This window comes from Borostomias antarcticus (genome assembly GCF_949987555.1).
Source record: "Borostomias antarcticus genome assembly, chromosome: 13".
Lineage (NCBI taxonomy): Eukaryota > Metazoa > Chordata > Actinopteri > Stomiiformes > Stomiidae > Borostomias > Borostomias antarcticus.
The window spans coordinates 3,586,050-3,603,573 of NC_140246.1; the positions used below are offsets into that span (position 1 = coordinate 3,586,050).

The following is a 17,524-nucleotide window of genomic DNA, read 5'->3' on the forward strand; positions in this document are numbered from 1 at the left end:
GTATAAACCTCATTGAGACACTCAGATAAGTATTTTTGTGCATCTATGATACAGTAGGTGTGTGTGCATCTGTGTGTGTGTATGTGTGCACGTGTGTACATGTATATAGTGTGTATATACCGCATGTGTGTGTATGTCTGTGTCTTTGTGAACGTATGTGTGAGTGTGTTTGTGCGGGCGCATGTGTGACAGATGTCCATTAGACCAGCTACCCTCTCCTCTGACTCCAACCCTGCGGTAGAGCTCTGAGAGACGCCCATGGGAGGTATAGTGAGTGCCTACTTTACCTTTGAATCGTATTGTTCCATAACTTGAGAACTTGAGAAAAAATAAGAATAAAAATGTTTTGAGTTTCTTGCTGTTTGTTGCCCAGACTTATTACAAGATTTTACAAAAAAGATTCCCAGCTTTGGCTGTCTTCTCCCTTGAGTTACGACAGGTCAGCTCAACTATCGCCACTAATAATGATGATGATTTTAATGACGAAGGTAATGATGAGGATGGTGACGTGTGTGTGCGTGTGTGTGTGACCCTAGCTGTCCAATGAATTCCTTCTTCAGGTGAACTCGCATTTTTTATTCATGGGGAAAGACAAGGCTATATTTGGAGAGGCTGATGTCACAAGTGGTTGTCGGTGGAGCCTATAACAGAGTCTGACTGTGCTCGGTGTGTTTGTGCGCGTGTGTGTGTGTGTGTGAATAAAACCTGTCACTGCTCTCTGGAACCACTGGCTACTGTGCTAAACTACTGAGGGTAAGTAGCGTAACGTAGTCGGTCTCTCTTCAGCGGTTTGGACATCTCTCTCTGGACTGAGGTGGGTAGAGAGCTGTGTTCAGAGGAGAGGGGACGTTCCAACTGGCAGGACCCTCGTTCCACTGTTCTCTTAGTGCTGCACCTTGGATTCATCATTTCACTCAGTCTTTTGTAACAAGAATGTTGAGTCTTAATTTTGGTGTACTTTACAGTACATTACAGTATTACAGTCATTTAGCAGAGGCTTTTATCCAAAACGACTTACAATAATTGCATTTAACGTACAGTAGGAAAAGCCAATGTACTACTACTTGCCAGAACTCACAAGTGCATCTCCTTTCTAAAACAAGTGACTAAGAGCATAATTTAGTGCTGAAGGCAAAGTGCAAGAATAGCAATCTAAAATACAATAGATGCTTAAGAGGGTAGACTGACAGTATGTTAAAACCTAATTGCAAAGGTCCTACCCATTATCAGTTCTGATTTCTGAGTGGATTGAAATGCTGCATAGAAATGACATCCTAAATGGAGACGCGTATTGTCATCTCTCTTTAAGCCAACTCAATTGACTGTTAGACTATGTGAGATAGCCTAACCTGAGGTTTCAAGACATGTTTTCTTCCAGGACACCCCCGTGAACTATGTATCACCTGAGACCGCCCGTGCTTCTGCTCATGTCGCTCGTGCTGCTGCGGTGCGTCGCCACCGCCCCTAGCAACAGCAGGTGAGTGAATCTTCTGAATCTTTTGAATCTTCTGTTCGGTTCTGTGCAGTTACGTTGAGTCAAAAACGTTGTGTTACCCATACACTATGAGGTTAAAGGACTATGCTCGTTTTTGACAACCTGGACCTTATTTACGACATATTATAAGAAGTTTGACTCACCCAGATCACTTTTGTGTTGTTCGGAGGCAGGTAGAAGAAATTTAAAATCCAGCGCGAGCCAGTATATCCATGTAATGGCGGCGCACGGGGCAAAGGGAATGCAGCTTCTAAAAATCCATTTTCGGCCGCTAAACGGTTGTTTTCATCAATCACATTGCATGAATCGACAGTTGATATTCCTCTACGCGAGCCATTCTTTCGGTTTTCAAATACGTGGTCTGTAGCCACTGTAATATGATCTTTACACTGGCTATGCTCCCTCACATTCTCTGCGCTACGATCGGATTGTTGCTGACGAATGACGACGACAATATTCTCGGCACCAACTACGATCGTAGCGCAGAGAACGTGAGCCGGAGAATAGCAGGCTGCGCGCTGGCCTGTGCGCATGCGTGCTGGAGCAAGTGGGGGAGAGGCTTCTAAAGATCATATTACAGTGGCTACAGACCACGTATTTGAAAACCAACCGAAAGAATGGCTCGCGTAGAGGAATATCAACTGTCGATTCATGCAATGTGATTGATGAAAACAACCGTTTAGCGGCCGAAAATGGATTTTGAGAAACTGCATTCCCTATGCCCCGTGCGCCGCCATTACATGGATATACTGGCTCGCGCTGGATTTTAAATTTCTTCTACCTGCCTCCGAACAACACAAAAGTGATCTGGGTGAGTCAAACTTCTTATAATATGTCGTAAATAAGGTCCAGGTTTTCAAAAACGAGCATAGTCCTTTAAGTGGGAGAAGAAGTAATGTTAAATATGACAAATAATTATAAAACTCAACTGAAACTTATATCAGATTTGCATAGGCTAACTGAAATGGAACAGTCATCTTTAACTATTGGAAATCAACGACGTGAGCTAAACTGAAGGCGGCTTGTGAGACAGATTAGAAGGGCTACGTTCCCTCGAGGCGGAGGAGGTTGGAACCCAATTACGCACTCATGGAACAGTGTCCTCTCCTCGTGGTGCACTCGATGAATGTTTTGCCGTGGGTATGAGTGAGTGGTGTGAACCTTTCTGCCACTTCTCTCTGACTCAGGTACTTCAGCTCCTCAGCCAACGGGCAGGAAAGCGCTTCCCCGGATCAAGAAGGCTGGATGGTCCCCGGGCTCGCCCCAAACCCCTTCCTCCAAAACCCCTTCCTCAGCCTGGTGGTCGCGCGGCCCCAACGACAACTCAAAGCTTTCAACAGGTAGGGCCTAGCCTACAGTTGCACAGAGTGCTTTGTTGTTGATGCCGTTTTTGTTGTTATTATTGTTGTCATGGTTGTTGTTGTTGTTGTTGCTGTTTGATATTGTGCTGTAGATTCATGTAAAAAAGATCTACAGAATAGTAATTTGGTTTTGCCTCACTAACTTCTCATGTGACCTGACTGACTGGGTGATTTTCTGATTGATTGATTGATTGATTGATTGATTGATTGATTGATTGATTGATTGATTGATTGATTGATTGATATGCCTGCTCATTGATCTGATGTCCTTTCTCCCACCAGCCACAACATAGGTCTAGAGAAGCGGAGGTGCAACACAGTCACCTGTGCGACCCAGCGACTGGCCGAGTTCCTGGTTCGCTCCAGTAACACCGTCGGTACTGTGTACGCCCCCACCAACGTAGGCTCCGGCACCTACGGGAAGAGGGACCTGCTGCAGCTGGCCAACTACTAGCCTCTCTAGAAATAGAGCAAGCTGTAGCTATTGTTATTTATCCTCAGCTCCTATGACCAGCTGTAAAAGCAAAACGTATAGGCTTACATTTGGGAGGGAAAAACAGGAACGATTTTGGTTCTTTTTAAACATATAATAATAAATAAATAAAAACAAAAAACAGTGCCTTTGCTAATAATAATAAATTAAAAAGAAAAACTTTGATGAGGTATTTGGTACTATACCAATTAGTGAATGAGGTGATTTGAAAGCCAGACATGGCTTGGTGCAACATTATAGAACTATGGCATGTGAATAAAATGTAATGAGAAAGAAGTTAATTGATGTAAAGGCATCTCACATACATATTTCGTTTGTCTGATTCATTTGTTTTGTTTTTAATAAAGATTGAAAATATTTTGAAATTCATAGTTTTACTGCACATCATTACCATAATACCATGCAGGAGGAGTGAGGCATAGCAGGGGAGTGAGCCCTTCCTTTAGACCTGTACTAGGCCTAATCTGTCTTTTAATTGTGCCTTTACTTCTTAACAAATTGCTTATGATCTCAAGGTGGACCTATGTTGAATCTAAGCGAAGTTATTCAATTCTTGTGCTGCACAAACAGATTGTATCATTTATTATACAACTAACAATCAAAGATTTCTGGACATTATTGCAAAGCCAAGGTCACCAACCACAATGACATTAATGCATTACAGGTGAACTATGAACACCTATGACAGCATGAAATATGTACACCATGCTGTGTATGAAATCAAATCAAACTTTATACAGCACATTTTCATTACGGCTACATCCTCGCTTCCACCTTGCCCGCGCTCTGCCTCTTCATGGTTCCCCTGTATGAAGGTATTTTTGGTGCAAAAGTGCTGAACACCAGTAACAGTGGAATTGTAGTCGTAGAAAAATAGTCACACATGCGTATCAGTAAATTCAAAGTCACAGAGAAAATTTGCACACTCGTAGGAGTAAATTTCGTAATCAGAGAGAAAAGTTGCACACTTGTAGGAGTAAATTCGTAGTCACAGAGAAACGTTGCACACTTGTAGGATTTATTTACTCTCTCATACAAACACAACAACAAATCAGCAGCTAAGGGTACACGCATTTAGTGTAAATGACATGTGTACAAGGGCTCCGTTGATTGGCCAATCTCTGAGCAGTGCCCCGCCCCTGAGACAGTTGGTGCAAAAGTAATTTGTGTACCCACAGACATAAATGCATGTACCCTTAGCTGCTGATTTGTTGTTGTGTTTGTATGAGAGAGTAAATAAATCCTACAAGTGTGCAACATTTCTCTGTGACTACGAATTTACTCCTACAAGTGTGCAACTTTTCTCTTTGACTACGAATTTACTCCTAGAAGTGTGAAACCTTTCTCTCTGACTACAAAATTTACTCCAACAAGTGTGCAAATTTTCTCTGTGACTTTGAATTTACTGATACGCATGTGTGACTATTTTTCTATGACTACAATTCCACTGTTACAGGTGTTCAGCACTTTTGCACCAAAAATACCTTCATACGATCGCGCCCAAAATTTGAATGGAGCTCGTACACGGTAATATGTGCAGGCATGTATAACCACGTGATTGCAGGTCCAGTCATTCTGGAGAAAATGTGAACGTGACTTTCGTCCCGTGCGACTTTTGACCTGGCTCTCCCCTACGTACTGATACTTATCGGTACTTACTGATACTTACCCGGTATCTGTAAACACAATGCACTTCACAGAAAGAGGGGGGGTATACATTTACATTACAGTCATTTAGCAGAAGCTTTTATTCAAAGCGACTTACAATAATTGCATTTAATGTAGGAAAAGCCAATGTACTACTACTTGCCAGAACTCACAAGTGCATCTTCTCTCTAAAACAAGTGACTAAGAACATAATCTAGTGCTGAAGGCAAAGTTCAAGAATAGCAATCTAAAATACAGTAGGTGCTTAAGAGGGAGGATAATCGTAGTACTTCTTGAAGAGCTGAGTTTTGAGCCTGCGGCGAAAGATGGAGAGCGATATACTGATCCTACTGTTTATACATTTGAGAGCTGTAAAAACAAACACAAAAAAACGTGTAGGCAACAAAACTTGTGTAGGCCTTACTTGGCTTGATAAAGACCTCATGCAGTAAGCATAGGACTGTCAGACAGGTGGCATGTATGGTGAAGAGTGAGGGGGGGAGAGGAGTGACACATTGCACTGACCTTCATTTGATGAACAGCACTCTGACTGATATGAGACACTGGGATCCATTTTAACTCTCGCCTGAGTGGGCTAGAAAAAACAGAACACAACTTCTGCTGATTAGTCCAAACATATTGAAGCCATTAACAGTCTGACACTGTAATTTAGGGGGGCAGAGATGAGGGTTCCATACCCCTCGTAGGCTATAAACAACTCGGGTTCCTACGGGTTAATGCACACTAACAATAGTGTCGTTAGAAAAGGCTGGCCTCCACAGAGATGTTTATACACTTCAGTTTATTATTAATGAGAAGGGTTGTGTTAAATTGAATTCTGGATACAGATTCTGTATCCATCTGACCTCATCCCGGAAATGTATTTTCCCCACATCTCATTCACACCTACCTAAGTACCTACCCGTGGCCAGGTGCTGGTCAGAGCTAATCATGTTATGTTGTACAGAGCTTCTGGAAAGGATTCATATCCCTTCCCTTTTTCCCACATTTTGTTCCAAAATAGATTTAATTTATTTTTCTCTCAAGATTCTACACACAAATGACAATACACCACAATGAAGAAGGAAGAAAAAAAGTAGTTTTTGTTAAATCTTTGCAGATTTATTTGAAATAAAACACTAAAATATCACGTGTCTATGTATTCACACCCTTTATGCCCCGTTCTGTTATGGTTTGGGCCAGGTCTGCCCCGGTGCAACCCCTGCCCCGGACCCCTGGTCCACTCTGCTCACTCCCGGTCCAGACCCTCGCCCCTGCCCCGGACCCCTGGTCCACTCTGCTCACTCCCGGTCCAGACCCTCGCCCCTGCCCCGGACCCCTGGTCCACTCTGCTCACTCCCGGTCCAGACCCTCGCCCCTGCCCCGGACCTCTGGTTCGTTCTGCTCGCCCCCTGCTCCCGGTCCAGACCCTTGCCCCAGACCCCTGGCTCGCCCTGCTCACCCTGTTTCCGGCCTGGATTCCTGATCCTCAGCTCCTGTGCCCTCTGGACCCTGAGCACCTCCCCTCCCAGTGACTGCCCCTGCACTACCCCAAGAGATCTTTGTACACTTTGATCACTTTGTCACCAGGTTTTGTTTTGCCTCCTTGTGTGTATGGTCTTGTGTTCGTTGTCTTGTCTTCTATGTTAGTTTGTGTCCTCCCAGCCCCAGCTCTAGACACCTGTCCCTCACTAGTCCCTTCACTAGTCCCACGTCACTCCTGGCCCTCTAGCTCCCCCCTCTAGTTTCCCCTAGTTTACTGCCCAGTCCCAGTCCCAGTCCCAGTCCCAGTCCCAGTCCCAGTCCCAGTCCCAGTCCCAGTCCCAGTCCCAGTCCCAGCCCCAGTCCCAGTCCCAGTCCCAGCCTCGTTCCCTGAGAGTCCTTTAGGTGCCTTTTGGCTCCAAGTGGGCTGTCATGCACCGTTTACCGAGGAGTGGCTTCCATCTGGCCACTCTACTTTATAGGCCTGATTGGTGGAGTGCTGCACAGATGGTTGTCCTTCTGGAAGGTTCTCCCATCTCTACAGAGGAACGCTGGAGCTCTGTCAGAGTGACCATTGGGTTCTTGGTCACCTCTCTGACCAAGGCCCTTCTCCCCTTCACTACCTCTTTTTTATTTTATTCCCCATCCCCCAAGGGGGGGTTTTACCCCCACCTAGGCCGTTATTGTAAATAAGAGTTGCTCTTAATTAGCTTGCCTAGTAAAATAAAGGTTGATGATGATGATGATCCCCCGATTGCTCAGTTTGGCCAGGCGGCCAGCTCTAGGAAGAGTCCTGGTGATTCCAAACTTCTTCCATTTACGAATGATGGAGACCACTATGCTCGTTGGGACCTTCAATGCTGCAGATTTTTTCTGTACCCTTCCCCAGATCTGTGGCTCAATACCATCATGTCTCAGAGATGTCTCTACAGACAATTCCTTTGACTTGGTTTGTGCTCTGACATGCACTGTCAACTGTGGGACCTTATATAGACGGGTGAGTGACTTTCCAAATCATGTCCAATGAATTTAATTTACCACGTGACTCCAACCAAGTTGTAGAAACATTTCAAGGAGCAGTGGAAACAGGATGCACCTGAGTTCAATTTTGAGTATCATAGCAAAAAAAGTGAATACTTATGTACATGTGATAATTTTTTATTTTGTACATTTGCAAAAAATTCAAAACATTTGTTTCACTTTGTCATTATGGGGTATTGTGTGTAGAATTTTGAGAAAAATAATTTAAAGAACAGGATCATAATTTAGCATTAAAAGCGATGTTATAAGGTTATTTCCGACCATATACAACGGCCGATATCAAAGTTTCATCAAACGGTGCACTCTCGAGATATAGCCCGTCGCCGCTAACACACTCAATGGATCCATAGGTGCATAGACAAAATCCCCCCAAAACACCAGAAACTCTCGTTTTCAAAGACAGGAAACTCACCGAGTGGTCACTGGTGTCCGTTGATGTTCTGACAAAAAAATCGCAAAAAAAAGTATGCTTCCGATTAAATAACAGCCTAACATGGCTTATAATGCTAAATTCCGAACATGTCCTTTAATAATCCATTTTGGAATAAGGCACTAGCATACGTAACAAAATGTGGAAAAAGTGAAGGGATATGAATACTATCTGGATGCACTGTATGTAAAAGTGGAGCTAATATTGCATGTGTACTTTTTTCTTTTAATTACTCTAGCTAAAACATTTTATTTAATCAAATTTATCCGAAAGTCAGTTTTCAAGGACTCTATTATGGTCATTCTCACTGACACTTGCAGCTGTTTCCCAGACTTCTAATATCCCCTAGTCCTTGTATGTTGTCCTGTTTACTGTTTACATACTGTACATGCTTCTGTTCTCTTGCTGCTGCTGGTTGTTTACTGTCTGTCCTGATGTCGTTGTATGCTGCCTGTTCTCTCTTTGGTCCTTAATTGTATTTCCTAATGTTGTGATTGGAGGACGTGTTGGAAACATCTGATGCGCGCATAACATTATAATAAGGGGTCCAGAAATGTCAAATAATAATATGTGTGAATACAAACCCAGAGAGGAAATTCAGGAATGATGAGTCATTTTGAGCCATGACAAATGTTCTCACCAAAGATAGTTTGCTTTCACGAGTGCTCAGATGACCGGGGGGGGACGAATAAAGAGTGTTGGCTTTCTAAACTGCATTGGTCATTTAGTGGCTCTTCCCTTGTGATAGTGTTCAGCAATTATTCTGACTGCAGCGGAAATGTGTTTTCAGTCTCATATCAGCTCTCTTCTATTTTACTGCCAGTCTGTCCAACAACACACCGGAGACTCTAGTTGGCTTTATTAAACCTTAAAGGAGTAGTAAAGGGAAAATGCATGTTTAGCCCTGTTTTATAAGGTTACTTATGATCATATACAAGATTTCAGGTTCAGATCAAAATGTTGACAAAACTAGCACTTTTGAATAAGTCTGATAATTGCTCTACCACTGTTTTGGTCATACAATGGATGTGGGTGGGCACCTTGAAAAATCATTCAAAAACATGTTAAACTCTCGATTTCAAAGACAAGAAACTCACCGAGGTGTTAGTTGGCGTTCTGACATTTAATTCGCCATAAAGTAAGATTCTAGTTCTGGAAAAGGCTTTTTAAAATATTTAGCATAGAACTATTTATCGCAGCACATACGTGTGTAAACCTCCGCAAACTAGGTAGCCTAGCAACATAAACAATAACAATAGCTACCGTAAGTAGTTCCGCTTCCTGAATCCCCTCTGCGGATTGATCTACACATCTACAACAGTCGCTTCAATACAAGTCAATGGATTTCATAAAATTATCAATAAAACCCTACAGGATTCATACTTTGCGGCGAATTACCCCCTCGGTGAGCTTCTTGTCTTTGAAATTGAGAGTTTAACATGTTTTTGAATGATTTTTCAAGGTGCCCACCCACATCCATTGTATGACCTAAACGGTGGTAGAGCAATTATCAGACTTTCTCAAAAGTGCTAGTTTTGTCAACGTTTTGATCTGAACCATTGTATATGATCATAAGTAACCTTAAAACAGGGCTAAACATGCATTTTCCCTTTACTACTCCTTTAATAGAATATACGTCCCAGTCATTGATAGGCTGCCTCTGTCTCCCATTCTGACGTTAGTGTCTGCATGACTATAACAGAGAAGGTAGAGGTCAGAGCTATTAAGATGCTAACCACGCACACAGAGTTAGTGATACAGTAGTTCTCTTGGACTGTATGGAGATAGAGGTCTGGTTGGATCAAACTGTAAGACTTAATTTAGTATTAATAATTGGGAGAGGCAGCTATACTGCTGTAATGAATTAAATACTTTCATTATCATATTTGATACAGTAGTAGAGAGTATGATGAAGGTTATAGTGTTCCATTCTCTATCTCTAAGGATTATAGATGAATCCATGTTTCAATAACTTTATATTAGTGTATTTCTCCTCCCCAACGGCATACACCCGTCTCCCAAACACCACCCCAAACATCTACAATCTAAAATTAAAGTTATGCTAAAATAAGGAGATGTGTAGATAACTTAAAATAGAAGAATGTGGACATTGCAGTTTGAAAAATATAAGTACAAATAAGTGAGAGCTATGTAAACACAGCATTTTTTTTAAAATTACAAATGTATTTAAAGGTATCTGTTCTGTTTGACAGTCTGTCCAGTGGTTGTATTCCATTGGACGTACTGTCACAACAGCACTCTCTCCCTCTCTCTCTCCCTGTCTTTCTCTATCTCTCTTTCTCTCTGTCTCTCTCTCTCTCTCTCTCTCTCTCTCTCTCTCTCTCCCTGTGTCACATAAACGCATACTTGCCAAGCCTAAATAAAGAATGACCCAGCAGGTGGGTTGGTAGTCCAGGCGGATGGAGTGAGAATGCATTAAATCTGAAGGGCTGAAATTGAAACTGTCAGGCTGGCAGTAATGTTGCTTTTGTATGCGTCACAGGTTGTCCACCACTGGGCAACCATTGGGAAGGCTGGGGCAGGGTATGTCGTATGGCACTCTCCTGGGTCCTAACTGTCGTTTTCCTCATTCAGATGTTTTATTTCTATCTGTATGCTTACAATGTCTATTTTTAACTGATGACGCATACTGGCATGAAGCAGCAATGTTTTGGTGCTAGGGGACAGGACCATATTTGATTAAACTGTGCCATTAAGAGACAGGGGTGTGTAGTAATTAGGCCGTCTTGCAATGATCCTCTAGGACCCCGTGTGAAATTTACAGTGAGTATAGTTTCACCAAATCAAAATTCTGTTTTCAATTACTGTCAAATAATCCAATTAGCTGCTGCGCAGCAGCGAGTCAGGGCGAAGCATTTTGTGGAGGAAGAGGAAAAAGGAGGAAGAAGAGGAAGAGGAGACAAATTACAAATACATGAGGGTCGCTGCCTGGACCCTAATTTATTTATTAACGTATTAAATTAAAAAATATCTTTACAGTGATGTGTCTGAAATCCACACAGTACAATGACTGAGGCATTAGCATGCTTATTCTGCATCACCCAGGGCTTGAACTCTCAACCTTAGACACTGAGGGAAATATGTTTTTGAGCTACCTGCCAAGTGAGAAGCTGTCAGTTTGGCCTTTGCTTGGCCTTCAAATAAAACTTAAAGGTATAATATGTTATATGTGGATTAAAATAAACATTTTTTCAAAAATAATACATCCATAGGGCTTTGCAAAGGCTGCAGAGTAAAAGTATTGCTTTTCCATAAAAAAATGATATTTTGTCTGAAATTATTACATTATGAAATGTTGGGGTTACAAAATCATCATTACCAGACTCTGTTTTTCACTGCCGTTGTTTTCGCGTTTGGAAATACATGGGAGTGAAAGCAGCTGATGGCTCACTATGGCTCATTCACCTCCATGTATTTCCAAATGCGAAAACAATGGCAGTGAAAAACAATCAGAGTCTGGTAATCAGGGACCCTGCATGGCAATAAAAAGAATTCAGATTCTAAGCATACAGATCACATTTTAATCATAAGAAACAACTTTTGGGGGTTTAATATACAGTGAGCCATATAGGGATTTCCAGTAGACTATGAAGATGATTCAGAAGAAGAATATTGGCAAATGAAAACAACGCAGCGCAACATTATGTAAATAGGGAAAATGTCTTTTGACCTTGCGATATTCCGTAGTCTATGGTCAGAACAAGGAAGCACTCACAGTGCATCCATGCTTGAGCTTCAGTGGCTACCTACTGTAGCTACATGCCTTAAAGTTTTTCTCGCAATCACTTGAATGAAAATTATTTTACCGCTGGTATACATTGCAACACTAAATATTATTATCCGTTTCGAAGCAAGTTGTGACTGACACTTACACGTAGTGTTATGGGTTAAGAAGGTAGCCTATTTATTCTAGCTAACGTTAGTGCTACCTTGTAGGCTACTCTGTCTACTAGTTTACGTAAGCTGTCTAGCTAGCAAGCTACTGAGTTGGCTACCTTACATCACCTACCTGCTATCAAGAGAAGAAATGGCTGCAAATACAGAGTTGACATTCAAGTTTGTTGTTGTCGGTGGGGGTATCGCAGGTGTGACGTGTGCGGAGCAGGTGAGCATTTTAATCAATCAATCAATCAACTTTTATTATGCAGACTCATGGTCCATTACAAAACACATACAACAAAAATTAAAAAAGGCAACAATACCAGTGTTTCCACATAGGTGACTGGTATCTCACATAGGTGACTGGTATCTCACATAGGTGACTGGTATCTCACAGCACTGAAACCAGGATTCGACAGCAGCACAATAATGGAATTCTGAGAACCATTCAGTCGGCATATAAATTTGTACATCAGATTCCTCAACAGGGCATGAAACGTATTGACACCTGCACTACAAAACAGTTCACTTGCACTGCACCACCTTGGCTTTTTAAGCAATATGCGCATGCAGTCATTATAGGCAACCTTAAGCTTATGGATGCTAGCCTTTTTAAACTTTATCCACAAGGGAGCAGTGTAGAGAGGAGTACAGTACGCTCTAGAATTTTAGAAGTACCATACAGTGAGATGGAGCTCACTACGGACGCTAGCAATACATTTCAGGCCAAGGTCGTCCTCACTGGTAATACAATAGGGTCCTTATGTTATCTTCAACACCAGACGCCTGTGTGTGACGTTACGTCTGAAATGACCAATTTGAATTTGTGTTTGACAGCTTGCCTCCCAGTTTGGATCCTGTGCTGTCGCTCTTCTGACAGCGGCTCCTCTGATCAAGGCAGTCACTAACTTCAAGCAGGTGATGCTCTTTATGGCTAATGTTTTAATGGCTTAAACCAGTAGCCCACAGTACTGCTTGACAACAGCACAGTCTCTATATAGTTAACCCATTGCTCTGTATGAATATATCTCATTAAGATTACAACAATCTTTCAGTAGATGACAGTCCATAAAAAATTCATGAAATGGAGTCAACTCTGTATTCATTTTATGCAACACAAGCCAAGGGGATATCCCATGATAGATAAACCAGGAACCTCTGAGGTTCCGACTGCAATAACCTGCAGGGGTCTCCTCCCTGGGCGTGCCTAGGTTTCTAAGACTCTGGAGGAGTTTGACGTGGAGGAGCATCCGTCCAGTGTCCTGGAGGAGAAGTACCCCAACCTGAGAGTGCTCCAGTCCGCTGTCACAGGCCTCCGGGCTCGGCTACATGTGAGTGACGGGGCCGGGGTCATTTGAATGGTGACGTGACTGACGTCACCACCGACCGACCTTACTGATTGCTACTACGTGGGCAGCTAGTACATCTGCGTGGGTTTTAAAGGTACTAGAGGTAACATTTTTATCTAGAAAAAATTATTTAAAAAAATAAATAAAAATAATAAAACTCTTAACAAGCCTCACAAGCCTTGTTAGAGGGGGGAACCAAACCTCAGACATCTCAGACAGAGAAACACAATTAATTTCAGACCCGTCAACATTGATATATTCATGATTCATAATCAATTCATATGGGGAAGGGGACAATACTTTAATCCCACATCTTTATAAAAGCTCTGTGGATTTATTATTATTATTATTATATATTTTTAATGATTTATCTACATAAAAATGTTATCTATATCATCTTTAATTCTGGCCCGAGCTGTTACTAACTACCTCCTCCTCATTTCTTACTAAACCCTCACAAAGTAAAATGCTGCATGATTCACACTTCAGTGTTATGTATACATGATTCATGTCTTTATCAATTCCTGTCAAACACTGCCCTCTTGTGGACAATGTGTGACCATGTTATTACTGTAGTTACCAGGTTTAGGGAATTCTGAGAGAGACCCTTGTTCTGGTCTTCTGTTCTCAGACCCTTCACACAGTCGATGGACAGGAGATCCACTATGAGAAGCTGTGTATCTGCAGTGGGGGCAGACCCAAACTCCTCACCCAGGACAACCCCCATGTTCTGGGCATACGAGACACCGACAGCGCCCAGGTGCCCTCTGGTTCCTCACTCAATCCAATACCTTGTGATTGTTTAACTGGATTCAAGTGAGTATACTACTACTCTTTAGATCATTGTCCATGTTTTGTCTGTGTGTGTGTGTGTGTGTGTGTGTGTGTGTGTGTGTTTGCAGGAGTTTCAGAAGCGGTTATCTAAAGCGAAGCGAATCGCGGTCATTGGGAATGGAGGGATTGCGTTGGAGCTAGTGTGAGTACGATGGAAACTCCTCAAGCATTTACTCGCTCCTTCCAGTTTGTCTACATGAATCTGAATATATCTTGAATAACGTACGTCCAATATGATTTCTTTCCAGGTACGAGGTGGAGGGGTGCGAGGTTCTGTGGGCAGTGAAAGACAGAGCCATAGGGAACACCTTCTTTGACGCAGGGGCCGCCCAGTTCCTCATCCCCTCGCTGGAAACGGAGAAGCCAGAGGCAGCTGCTGTGTGTAAGAGGACTCGCTACACCACTGAGGCCCTGGCGGTTGTAGCCACACCTGCCCCAGGTACACAAGATGGGTTTAGTGGTGTATATACTGGGCTTGTACGCCTGTATAGATCGCTGTGTATGTTATATTGGCAATATTGGGATTATGTCTTGATGTAAGAGTGTTTTTTACAGATGACATGTATAGTGTGTGTGTGTGTGTGTGTGTGTTTGTTTTAGGGAGAAACATGCGAGGCCGGGGTGTAGGGTCTGCAGATACTGGCAGTGCCCTAGGGCCAGATTGGCATGAGAGCCTCAGTCTGAGGGGAGTGGAGGAGGTAGGTATGTGTGTGTGTGTGTGTGTGTGTGTGTCTGTGTGTGTGCGCGCGTGCGCGCGCATGCATTCATGTGACTGAGTTGCAATCTCAGATTCTGATTGGAATCCCTGCTTTTCTGTGGGCTGTGTCCAGGTGTCTCACAGAGTGACGGTGGAGTACCAGTGTGAGGTGGAGAAGATCTACACGCACCAGGACTGGCTGCAGTCGCCACACGCCCCGCAGACAGCCGACACAGGTGATGATGCGTGTCGCTGCATGTTTTATACATTTGAGGGTGATCTGTCCCCACCAGCCCTCCATCGCCTTCCATCTCCTCCAATCATCTTCCACCTCCTCCAATCATCTTCCATCTCCTCCAATCATCTTCCACGTCTTCCCTCCTCTCCGTCTCGTCCGTGGGGCAGCTGTGTCTCAGGAGGTAGAACGGGTCGTCCAATGATCGCAGGGTCAGCGGTTCGAATCCCGCCTCCTCCTGTCCATATGTCGAAGTGTCCTTGGGCAAAGACACTGAACCCCAAATTGCTCCCAATGAGCAGGCTAGCACCTCGCACGGCAGCTGCCGCCATTGGTGTGTGAATGTGTGTGTGAACGGGTGAATGAGAGGCCATTGTAAATCGCTTTGGATAAAAGCTCTATTTAAGCGCAGTCCATCCATCCGTCCATCCAGCAGGATCCTGGCCGGTGTATGTCAAGCTGACCAATGGGAAGATCTTTGGCTGTGACTTCATTGTGAGCGCCACGGGCGTCACTCCGAACACGGAACCATTTCTCCGTGGCAACAATGTGAGGAAACACATCATCTCTGCGTACAGTGTAATATTTTTTATTCACCCACTGGTTCACACTGCATGTCCTGCTGGAGTGTTCACTGTGTGTGTGTGTGTGTTCAGTTTACGCTGGCAGGAGATGGTGGGCTGCGAGTGGACGACCACATGATGACGTCCGAGCCAGACGTGTACGCCGCTGGAGACGTCTGCACTGCATGCTGGGAGCCCAGCCGGATGTGGCAGCAAGTAGGCTTCTAGATAATGTTAGTCTGGTAAACCAGCCTGATCGCAGCCTTGTCTCAGCCTTCTCTCTAAGCATGTACGAGATCTGAAGTGACATGAGAGGTGCGAACGATGTGGTGCTAGTCTCAACGCCAGACCCATGAGAGTTCTTTCGCTGATATACTACATGAGCTTATTATTATTATGTGTACCCTCCCTCCCTCCTGCTCTCTCTCCCTCTCTCTGGTGTAGATGCGTCTGTGGACGCAGGCGCGTCAGATGGGCTGGTACGCCGGTCGCTGCATGGCCGCCGACGTCTTGTCCGAGCCCATAGAGCTGGACTTCTGCTTTGAGCTCTTCTCACACATCACCAGGTTCTTCAACTACAAGGTACAGCAGCAGTAACATTAGTCCCCCCAGCCAGACCACTGTTAGGTGCTCTCATTTCAAGCGTGTAATATTCACATTAACCTTCAACGTGACTTAGACCGAGGCCGCTTATCTCTGCGTGAATACAGTACCAAATGTCTTGTGACGGACAACGCCACGCTCATTTTGGGGATGCACGATATATCGGCAGTCGTATCGGCCGATGTTAGTGATTTTTTTTTATATGTCGGTATCGGTCTGATGTGCAAAACAGGGCCAATGTGAACAGCAGATCATTATTTCTGTCTAGCTGCTGTTGTGTGTGTTGTTTTTGAGGACACAATGCCATAAACCTGTGATTTTATCGGCTTTTCCAAATGTTTTGGAAACAGACAGTTTCCATGTGTTTTTCAGTATGTATATAACATTTGATTATCATAGAAACTTGTTTTTATACATATATCGACATCAGTGAATATTGGTTATCGGCCATAATAGCAATGTTAATATCTGTTAACGGTATCGGCCACAGTTTTCAAATCGGTGCATCTCTAGTTCATTTTCAACACTTTGCATTTGAGCGATGGCCCCCAGTCTGAGGTCCTGTCCTGTCCCCCAACCCTCCATCACCAGGTGGTTCTGTTGGGGCGGTTTAACGGCCAGGGTCTGGGTCAGGACCAGGAGCTGCTCCTGCGCTGCACCAAGGGCCAGGAGTACGTCAAGGTGGTTCTGAGCAGAGGCAGGATGATGGGCGCGGTTCTGATCGGGGAAACGGACCTGGAGGAAACTTTTGAGAACCTCATCCTCAACCAGATGGACCTGTCGCCCTACAAAGATGAACTGCTCAACCCCAACATCGACATAGAGGACTACTTTGACTGAGACACCATGGACATAGAGGACTACTTTGACTGAGACAGCATGGACATAGAGAACTACTTTGACTGAGACACCATAGACATAGATCACTTAGACTGAGACAGCATGGACATACAGGACTACTTAGACAACATGGACATAGATCACTTAGACTGAGTAGTGTGTGTCAGCAGGAGTTGTGCATCGCACAGCACCTTAAATCAGCACTACATCTCAATACTGAAGACTGTCTGCTTTGACTGAACCATGACTTGTTTGTAAGATTGATTCGATCATTGCAATGGAATAAATTATTTTCCTAACTTAGGCCTTTGAGTTCTACTGTGGGCCAGTGCCTGGCATGTATGTACATTATGCATCTACTGAATGTTCCTTGTACTCTCCAAGCTGCATGCATAATGACCACCACCAGATGGCACTCTAACATCATGAGCTCTTAGTCCTCCAATATTCATATAACAGCAGACTTCACTGTAGACAGGCAAACTATATTTGAATGTTTATTAAGCAAAGAGAAAGTAAATTATATTCTGCAGGTGAAATAAGTGGCTGGCAAC

The 17,524-nt window shown here is 43.6% G+C and overlaps 2 protein-coding genes across 3 annotated transcripts; both read left to right on the top strand.

The window, feature by feature from the left end:
• Positions 1-1,394: 1,394 nt before the first annotated feature.
• On the top strand, positions 1,395-3,310 carry iapp (islet amyloid polypeptide; the record flags this gene model as incomplete). The annotated part of the gene is made up of 3 exons (XM_084447697.1): positions 1,395-1,477; positions 2,683-2,835; positions 3,139-3,310. 3 exons carry the CDS (start codon positions 1,395-1,397, stop codon positions 3,308-3,310), a joined length of 408 nt encoding a protein of 135 aa, XP_084303823.1.
• Positions 3,311-11,772: 8,462 nt separating this feature from the next.
• On the top strand, positions 11,773-17,167 carry pyroxd1 (pyridine nucleotide-disulphide oxidoreductase domain 1). 2 transcript variants are annotated; one of them, XM_084447960.1, is made up of 12 exons: positions 11,773-12,075; positions 12,687-12,767; positions 13,061-13,180; positions 13,830-13,958; positions 14,101-14,174; positions 14,281-14,471; positions 14,633-14,730; positions 14,863-14,965; positions 15,398-15,513; positions 15,621-15,743; positions 15,972-16,109; positions 16,722-17,167. In XM_084447960.1, exons 1-12 carry the CDS (start codon positions 11,998-12,000, stop codon positions 16,968-16,970), a joined length of 1,500 nt encoding a protein of 499 aa, XP_084304086.1. In that variant the 5' UTR covers positions 11,773-11,997; the 3' UTR covers positions 16,971-17,167. The 2 variants fall into 2 exon arrangements, with proteins under 2 accessions (XP_084304086.1, XP_084304087.1); XM_084447961.1 differs by having other exon boundaries at positions 15,401-15,513.
• The last annotated feature ends 357 nt before the right edge of the window (positions 17,168-17,524 follow it).

Excerpts from the sequence above, each read along its gene's own strand:
- pyroxd1 (XM_084447960.1), top strand. The coding sequence starts at position 11,998 with ATGGCTGCAAATACAGAGTTGACATTCAAGTTTGTTGTTGTCGGTGGG. Across the intron at positions 12,076-12,686 it reads GTGTGACGTGTGCGGAGCAG|CTTGCCTCCCAGTTTGGATC; the intron begins GTGAGCATTTTA and ends TGTGTTTGACAG. Across the intron at positions 14,966-15,397 it reads CCCGCAGACAGCCGACACAG|CAGGATCCTGGCCGGTGTAT; the intron begins GTGATGATGCGT and ends CCGTCCATCCAG.